General features: G+C 35.4%; 1 protein-coding gene across 2 annotated transcripts in view; it reads left to right on the top strand.

Moving 5' to 3' along the window:
• Window positions 1-6,675, top strand: part of LOC132617682 (probable galacturonosyltransferase 13) — an 8,361-nt gene extending 1,686 nt beyond the window's left edge. The window contains exons 2-6 of one of the 2 annotated variants that reach the window (XM_060332741.1): window positions 1,913-1,968; window positions 2,106-2,261; window positions 2,727-3,320; window positions 4,537-4,839; window positions 5,803-6,675. In XM_060332741.1, coding sequence (XP_060188724.1) covers window positions 1,913-1,968; window positions 2,106-2,261; window positions 2,727-3,320; window positions 4,537-4,839; window positions 5,803-6,084 — 1,391 coding nt within the window. In that variant the 3' untranslated portion in view covers window positions 6,085-6,675. Of the gene's footprint in view, window positions 1-1,912; window positions 1,969-2,102; window positions 2,262-2,726; window positions 3,321-4,536; window positions 4,840-5,802 lie in introns of both variants that reach the window. The other variant, XM_060332740.1, reaches the window with a different exon arrangement.
• Window positions 6,676-10,021: the final 3,346 nt, after the last annotated feature.

Below are 10,021 nucleotides of genomic sequence, written 5' to 3'. Positions count from 1 at the left end.
CTATAAGAGTTAAATTCGCCTGAATCAGCATTATATCCAAACTCATTTCTCCCCTTTGAATTGACGATACAGTAATTTGGTTTGGATTTATCAGTCGAAGCAGGAGACAATATACCTTGATATTATCGAGCATTCTTTGATTCAAAGCATCGTTCCATCTCAATTGAAAAAGCAAATAACGTTTCAAGAATAAATCTAGTTCTGCTTCCGTGTTGCTTTTGTATTGTTTTTTCTTTTTACCCTTCTTTGTGTCTAATTCCGCGTAATCTTTTTCAAGATCCTAACAAAACCGCATGTTTCTTTTTTTGGACAAAAATATTTCTTTTTTTTTTCTTCGCCCTTTGCATTCAAAGACCGGATTAAAAAAATGATTCAACCTCAGACCCATTTAAATGTAGCGGATAACAGCGGGGCTCGAGAATTGATGTGTATTCGAATCATAGGAGCTAGCAATCGTCGATATGCTCATATTGGTGACGTTATTGTTGCTGTGATCAAAGAAGCAGTACCAAATATGCCCGGGATTATTAACAGTACCTTTTTTAGAGAATGTTAATAAATTCCAAAATCCATTTCGCCGTCCAGTAGCGACGACTGTCTTTTTGATTGGTACCGCAGTCGCCCTTTGGTTGGGCATTGGTGCAACATTACCTATTGATAAATCCCTAACTTTAGGTCTTTTTTAAATTTTTTAATTGATTCAATTGTGAAATAACACGACATGCGTATCTAGGGAATAGTTTCTTCAAAGCGAATTCTCCCTAGATACATCTATTCAATTTAATTCTGAATTTATTTCGAATATATGATATATTAATTGTGCTAAAGATTTTAAATCTATTTTCACTAAGTAAGTCCAATAGATTTAAAACTTATTTTTTGCTAAATCAATTACGAAATATTTTTCTAAAATGCCCAATATCTGTTTTATATCTTCGCTACGAAAATGTTCAATTTGAGCCGAGGATTTATTGGAAACAGCCTCCATACCACACAAAGGTAGCGGTAAGGTCTGCGTACATCCTACCATCCCAGGCCCCACTTGTGGGACCACAATGGCTATATTGTTGTTGTTGTTTTATTTGTGACGTTATCTACACCATCTAGTTTGGGATTGAGGCAGACTTCTTCTTGTTATTGCTTCATCGATAATGTAGTAAAGTTGTTTTAATTTGTTTGGATCGTTGTCATTGTTATTGAATCAGTATTGAGTTCTTTCTTTCCCTAGCTTAGGCAAGTCTTCAACTTGACTACCATCTTAAAAGGGAAGGGTGGAGATACTGGTAGATGAGTTGTAAAAACTTATTGCAATCCTTGACATATTTCTTTATTCCATTTTACAAATGAATACCATTTCAAAAGGTTGTGTATGTATTTTTGTTCTTCAACTTTGGTAGCAGATACATGATTGAGGTCATTTCATGGATGTATGTGAATGCAAGAGCGAGGATTGCTGGGTGGGGTGGTGGTGTGGGGGGGGGGGGGGAGGGGGGGGGCATGCTTATTTGTATTTTTAGTTGTTTGCATCTGTGGTATCTAGTAAATGCCGGCTTATCTGTGTAGGGTACTGCGGATCGTCTTACGTATTTAAGCAATGCTACCTATCTGCATTTGGTAGAGTTTAGAAAATGTTGATTGCTGGCACATGTAGATTGGTGCTATCTTGAAGCACAAGGATCTTTGCATCACAACTGCTGATCATGTCGTTCTGTTGCTCTATGATGTCTTTCAATGCTATTTTTTCTGTTCCGTAGCAAAAAAAACTTTTATTGTTGAATTTGGTTGTGATGCTCGTAGTAGCTGCTTCTTTTTGTTGCTTAGTTTACTTCTAACTATTGTTAAATCACAGTTTACTTTCCATTTGTTACAACTTAGCTAAAGTTAACTTCGCTCTCCTTTTGTCGATATTCAGATTGTTTAGGCAGACGATTGGGACCAAAGCTTCTTGGACGGACTGATGATTCAAAAGTAAATAAACTTCCCTCTATATCATTTACTGCTGGTTTTTCATGCCATTGTTTTCCAATCTTGTATTAAGCATTTATGTAATAATGCAATATACATGTTATTAATAAAAGTGTTTGTCATTCTTGCTATTTCAGCAGAGACTGGTGAAGGATTTTGTTAAGATCCTCAATCAAGTAAACTCTGAGGAAGTGCCATCTGTTATGAAGCTCCCAGAGTCTTATGCTCAACTTGTTTCTGAAATGAAAAACAACAAGTACAGTGCAAAAGAATTTGCTTTCATGCTGAAGGGAATGGTATGTGCAAATAACCATTCTCTCTCTTTTGTTTGTGTACAATTGATTTCTAGACATATTAACTTGGTCTGTGCATTCGGCTTTACGTCACAATCTCCTACTTGTTTTGAGCATTATGTTCACCGGGAAGGCTTAATTGAGTTAATTCCCGTCCCCCACTTTGACTTTTAGTGAAAATCAGTTAAGGAAATATGGATGAGGAGTGAAAATGCATGGAGTGGCACAATATTTGCAGAAAATCCATTCTTCTTGTTCCATTTAAAAAATAAAAAAATCCATTCTTCTTGTTACACATGGGCTTGTTGTTTCTTGTGATTGAGGAAAATGATTCGTAATGTCATCTTCCTTTGCATGCTTTACTTTTTGTTTGTTGTACAATGAGCTTGTAGGTTGATATTTAGTATGCCGCATAGTATTGCTTCCTTCAATAATGTTTGCATCATGTAAGAATTTGCTATTTTGCAGATGGAGAGATCTGAAAGGGAGATCAGAGAATCAAAATTTGCAGAGCTGATGAATAAACACTTTGCTGCAAGTGCTGTTCCTAAAGGCATTCATTGTCTTTCGTTGCGATTGACTGATGAGTACTCCTCTAATGCTCATGCACGCAGACAGTTGCCTTCTCCAGAACTACTCCCTCTGCTTTCCGAGAACTTGTTGCACCATTTTGTATTGTCAACTGATAACATCCTAGCTGCTTCCGTCGTGGTCAATTCTGCTGTGCAGTCATCTCTAAAGCCTGAAAAAATTGTTTTCCATGTCATCACTGACAAGAAAACATACGCAGGGATGCACTCCTGGTTTGCTCTGAATCCTGTGTCTCCAGCGATTTTGGAAGTTAGAGGTATTCATCAGTTTGACTGGTTAACCAGAGAAAATATTCCAGTGCTTGAAGCAGTTGAGGGTCATTATGGGATTCGAAAATACTACCATGGAAACCATGTAACTGGCGCCAATCTCAGTGATACTACTACTCCACGATCTTTTGCCTCAAAACTGCAGGCTAGAAGCCCAAAATACATTTCCTTGCTCAATCATATTCGCATATATTTGCCAGAGGTAATGCTGACGAAATAATTGCCTTCCATTTTGCTAGCATGAAATTTGAGGGATGAAATAGTCCAAAAGCCTTACAGTCTCTCACAGACAGATGTTTACTGGGTGAATGCCCCCTGGTTTTGGTTTAATATACCCTCAGGAAAAGATTTATAAAAGTAGAGTCAAATGATAGGCTAAGTATGAAAATGGAGTTAAATTTGCATTGCTTAAGCAAGGTGCCTAGGACTTGGTCTTTTGAATGTTCTTTGTTTTATGGATCAACCTTAGCTCTAATTCCATCAGTTTACCAGAAAACGGGTTTAGCTAATTTGATCTGACGTGTGAGACTTTCTTTCTATTTTATTTACAGTTGTTGTCTGACATTTGAGGATTCCTTTTATTTTATTTTATATATGTTATAGATAGATAACTGGAGCCTGTAGGAATTAGGTTTAAGCTTATCCAAATTGTATCGCTAAAGGGCGCAGATTTTTGTGGTCCACAAATCATTCACATTTCATGTACATGCCAATAGGATTGAAATTTCCATGTTTGGTGTAGAACTACATAGCACCATATCTACAACTAGATATTTCAAGGCTTCTGTCAGCGTTCAATCCCAAAGCAGAATGAGCAAACACTATCACCCCCGGATTTGAATTTGTTATTCAGCTATTATTTTAATTATCAGTGTGAATACAGCTATTATCATCCTTCGTTTTCTTTATTTTACTTTTCTTCTGCTATTTTGAAAATGGTCCTCTCTCCCCACTAATACTATGACTACAAGTGTTGCACACCAAGTGCTCCTTTTATTCAACTAAACTTCCACTTCTATGCAGCATTCAACAACACTTTCTTGTTTTCCTTTTTCTCCTTGCTATTACTCCCTCTGTCCCAATTTATGTGGCACACGTTCCTTTTTAGTTTGTCTCCAAAAGAACGTAACTTTTCAATAATTATAAACAACTTAACTTTGAAATTCCCCTTTTACCTTTAATGAAATGATTTATAACCACACAAACGTCTAAGGTTTGTTTTAGATCACAAATTTCAAGTCTTCCTTTCTTTCTTAAACTTTGTGCCTAGTCAAACAGTGCCACATAAATTGGGATGGGGGGAGTAGCAGGTTTTATCATTTAATTCTTTTATGTAACGTTATTCTCTCACCTCTTATCTGTGTAGATATTCTCTTTTTTCTATACTAATCTGAGATTCTCTATGGTGTTGTATGCAGCTCTTCCCAAACCTTCATAAAGTGGTTTTCTTGGATGATGATGTTGTGATTCAGCGTGACTTGTCTCCATTGTGGGACATTGACCTTAAGGGAAAGGTGAATGGAGCTGTTGAGACCTGTAAAGGAGAAGATGAGTGGGTGATGTCAAAGCGATTCAAAAACTACTTCAATTTTTCTCATCCTCTCATATCAAAAAATTTGAACCCTGACGAGTGTGCATGGGCTTATGGGATGAATATCTTTGACTTACATGCATGGAGAAAGACAAATATAAGAGATACTTACCATTCATGGCTTAAAGAGGTAGTCCGATCGCATGATCTTTCAGTTATATGTGTTGCTACATCTATGGAATTATTTTTCGATCATGCAAGAGTTCTGAGATTCTTCTATGCTTCTTGCTTATGTCTGTCTCTTATCTGATGTGTGGCTTATTCAGTTTTTTTGTCTGCGATGGTCTTCTAGATCACCCAAGCATGTCATAATTCAGCATTCTCTTGTTGGTTTGTATGCTATTAAATTTACTATTGTACTTTCCTACTTGACATCAGAAATTATTGCGATTGAGAAGTTTAAAGCTGTAACTTTTATGTTTCAGAGTTCTTTGTTGGCTTTTGCTGTCTTAAATAGTGAAGATACAAGCTGCATCAAAGCAGCACATGTAATCTTCACTTTACTATCACCCCCTAATGGGGTTGTAGATTTAAGGGATCGTTTGACTGATGGTTAGAGAGGAGTTATCCATGTATTAAAACTAGCATAACTTTATACATTGTTTGGTTACGCGAATGGGGGAAAATAATCTCCGCATGAGAATCTAGCATAAGTTATACAATGTTTGGTTGGTTTTTTCGCTTCTCCACATAAAACATAATATTGCTAATACAATGTTTGGTTCATGTTTTTCTTTTGCTCATAAACAATACATATATAAGTTATGAGAGAATCTATATATTATTTTATGCAGGGTAGAGATGGAATAACTAATACAAACGGAACCCTGCATTACGAATACTTGCATAACTAATCCCTGCATTATTACTACCTACATAACTCTGACCAGCAACCAAATGACCTGATGATTGGACTCTCTTGTATTATGCGCCCTCCTTTCCTTTTAAGCAAGCGGCGCAATGATCAATTATTGTAGCTCCGTAAAGAGTTCAATACATAGTGCTGATTCAACTTGAAGAGATGTCATAACTAGTCGACTAGAAAAACATGTGCTATTAATTGACACCCCTGACCTTTGTGATGTTTTTGTAGAATCTGAAGTCAAAATTGACGATGTGGAAGCTTGGAACACTACCTCCTGCTTTGATTGCATTCAAGGGTCATGTTCACCCAATTGATCCATCATGGCACATGCTCGGTTTGGGTTATCAGAATAAGTCCGACATTGATAAAGTGAAGAAGGCAGCTGTAATTCATTACAATGGCCAGTCCAAACCTTGGCTGGAGTTAGGCTTCGAGCATCTCCGTCCTTATTGGACCAAGTATGTAGACTACTCCAATGATTTTATCAGGAATTGCCACATATTGGAGTAATCAATAGATCCCACTTCAGTGACAAAACACAAAGCACAAATCCGGATGTAAAGAGGAGATTCTCAGACTGGCTGAATTTGATAAGGTATATTCAGGTTTTCGGATTTGCTGCTTTTGGCTCACTTCTATGAAGACAACCTGCATTACTAGCATGGCTATGAGATTCATTCTTTCAGTCTGTAAGAAGTTCATCTATTTATTATTTTTTCATCGGGAGAAAAGGGACATTCTTTTGGTTTAGCTTACTATCAATATTGGTTAGGGGGCAGTATTGGGGCATGGCAGAAAATACTTATCATTTGCCATTGGTGATAGGAGCTGTTATATTGAGAAGAAAAGCCAGGATGGAGGCCATGTTGAAAAGCCCCCTTAGATATAGAGATAATTCTTTATCTTAAAATATTGAATCTTTTTCTTTATATTGTTGTCATCACCTACATTTCAACTTCTATTAATTGATTAAATTATCTCTATTACATCAGACTGTAAGTAATGGAGATTCTGGTAACAAAATCCCTCAGAGTTTGGGAACAACTTATGTTCATGAGAATACAATTGCTATGTGCAGAAAATTCTTTTTACCAAATTTTCCACTGACAGGTTTTATACGTATATATTATAACTATATATATAAGAGAATGGAGAGTTTTTTGTAGTCCTCACAAGGCTATAATTGTCATTTACTAGAGTTGAATATGAATTTCAAGATTTTTATGCTTCCACGTGGCTGCAATAGTTACATTTGCCTTGGATATCCCCACTTTTGCCGTCATTAATTTCTTAAGACCACCCTCACTTGGACCTTCACAATTAGTGCATTCTTTGACTTTTTGTAATCTGTTGTTGGTCTTTATTAGGTTAATTGTTAGTATATTATTTGTCCTTGTGTCACATTTAAACATGTATATTATATTTGCTTACATCTGTTCTAAAATTAGTTTTAGGTATAGTTTTAAAAAAGAATAATTTTATGTATTTGAATTATTACTCCCGTCCTAATTTATATGACACCGTTGAAATTCTAAAATTCAAACTTCTAAATGTTGAATGTGAATCCGGATATAGAAGCTTTAAGTTTTTTGAAATAAAATTTATATATTTGAAAATTCTGTAAAAAGTATTATAAATCATAATAATTAATAGCTTAAAATATTTAAAAGGCAGATAAAGAAATTTCGGTCAAAGAAAAACTTATTGACTCTCGAAATTTCAATTATGGCACATAAATTGAGACGGATGGAATATTTATTACTATTCTTATAAAATATTAAGTAATCCCTTTAAATATTGCACATGATAAATCTGTCGAATTCTTATATGATGAGCTTGCTATTAGTAATGACTTTAGGATAGCTAATTAGATTAGTGAATGTAGTTTTGTGTTGTTTATTGATTTCAATTTAAAGCCGGTATTTGTATTTAATTTTTCTTCTCAAAATGTCTAGGAAAAAGAATGAACAAACAATCTTGGTTCTGAGCTTTAGAATTAGTTGAGAGATAATTTCAATAGAAGTAAAAATACCCAATGATAAAAGAAAATAAAGAAGAAGATTTATAAACAAAATCATCTTCATCAGTAGACTCCTACTTAGTGCGGTATTGTTTTAATTATGTAAGCATTCCTCGAATACCAAAATATCGTTTTATGGTAATTTGGTTAGTCATACCGATTTAATTCAGGAAACAATGATTGAAATTAATCTAAAATATAGTAAAGCTCAGTCTAATTATTGAAGATTATATTATCAAAAACTCTGTAAAACAAAAAGAATTTTTTTTTATATCCTACATTTGCATTTGTTTGGAAATAAAAAAAAAATCTAAAATAAGAAAAAATTATTTTTAATTGCAATTACTTTTGTATGATTAATTTTTAGGAATTTGTAGAAAACTGCTCTTTCAATAACTTAATGCCATAAAGAATGGACCAAAAAATAATTAATAATTTAATTTTTAATGTTGCTTTAGGCCCAGGCGTAGAAAACTGCTCTTTCAATAACTTAATGCCATAAAGAATGGACCAAAAAATAATTAATAATTAATTTTTAATGTTGCTTTGGGCCCAGGCGTAGCACGGGCAAAATCATACTAGTTCTGCGTATATTAGCATATGTTAAGTGTTCAGATGCTTCAAGAGATTTCAATTATTTCTATGTTTTTTCTAGAGCCCAAGAAGCTGGTACTAAATTTTCTTGCTTCATAAGTAGCGAGATTAGTGCCCTTTTTTTGCAAAATGTAGCAACATTATCTTTTGTCAAATTGTAGCAGTATATTTCTTTCAAAATGTAGCATATACAATGTATGCGCGCATATACAATATCAATGTACATACACTGATACGTTGTATATATACATGTATATACACTGATTGCATATGCATATGCACGTGCATACCAGAATTGTGCCTACAATTTAGGATACGTATATCAATGTATATTTGCTATCAATAAAATGTAAAATATAGCTATGTTTTGTAATTTTTTAAAAGCACCGCTATAACGTGTAATTTCGAAGCTTAATTGGTTACATTAAGTAATTTTTCCTTTTATAAATCATACCTAATAAAGTTATTGGATTTAAGTGTCGGTCAATAACCGGTACATCAAGTTGATCCTAATCAGTGATAAATATCCAGGATACTGCCCTCGTGAAAATGTGACATCGATTGATTGGCTACCAAACATATATAAAGAAAATATTATTATAGTAATTTGACAAGTTAATGTAATGAAAAGGGATATCGTACACTCCAATTCATTTTGTATGGTGATTTTTGACACGGTAACAAAATTAATAAAAGGACTTTTGACACAAGCTAAATATGAACATGATATCATCTTATTATCCAAAAAAACTCAAGATAGTTGCCATGCGGCGTAGGGATCGGATGGCAAACGGGGCGGTGCGGTTGCGGGGGTAAACCCGCGTAAACCTGTGAAGAATCTAACCTGCTTTGCATAGCAAGAATTTATGTTTTCAACCCGTCCCGCATAGACCCGCACCGTACAACTTTCTTTTTTTAAAAAAGAAAAACTATTTTCTGATTTGAATATATAGGATACCCAAACAAATGAAGAGCAATGAATATGGAATTCTCGTAACTGTTCTTTTGATTGATGTTATAATAATGGATATTTCCATATCAATTTTTCTGAAATTTTGATATTCCCTCTTACTTCTTCACTGTTGCCCAAATTGTGTTGAATTATTCATGATGGTTTGAGCCAATTTAGAATGTGAAATGATATATTAATCTTAGGTGCACATGGCAGTAGCATCACCTATAATAGATTTGACTAAAGTCAACATCGGGGTAAATGGGTCTGTATCGGAGTTTTATCGATTCCATTAGGTCCGAAATGTGATTTATGACTTAGTCGATTAGTTGGTTCGGGCCCCAAGGGGCTCGGGTGCGTTTTGGACCTTGGGTTGGAAACTAGTTAAGTATAAAAGTTAGAGTTGATCACGGTCAATACCGGGTCAAGACAACCCCGTTTCAATGTTTGGAGTGTGTGAGCAGGTTCGTAGCGTGCTTTATGACTGAAATACATATTTGGTTTGTGTCCGGGAGGTTCCGAATGAGTTTCGAGTGTTGAATCGAAGTCTGGGAGTATTTAGAGAATTGCTTGTTTTCTGGTGCCACGGGTCCTTCTTCGCAATCGTAGCCATGCCATCGCCTTTGACGAAAGGAATTGGGGGAGGGTCGTGATCGCGGATGGTGAGCCACGTTCGCGTAGAAGGGAAGTGGGATGGGCCGGCTCAAGGCGAAGGATCGCGTTCGCGATGCATGGGCGGGGTCAGGACCTCGATCGCAATGCGTGTCTCACATTTGCGAAGAGGGAGCGGGCAGGACAGTGATTTAAGTCCCCAAGTTCGAAAACATTTCCCCATATTTATATTTCAAGTTCTAGAGTTCGAATTTGGAAGATTCCAAAGG

This window comes from Lycium barbarum, chromosome 11, assembly GCF_019175385.1.
Source record: "Lycium barbarum isolate Lr01 chromosome 11, ASM1917538v2, whole genome shotgun sequence".
In the NCBI taxonomy this organism is placed as follows: domain Eukaryota; kingdom Viridiplantae; phylum Streptophyta; class Magnoliopsida; order Solanales; family Solanaceae; genus Lycium; species Lycium barbarum.
Note: the sequence above shows the minus strand (reverse complement) of the source record. Positions and strands in the feature narration are given on the sequence as shown.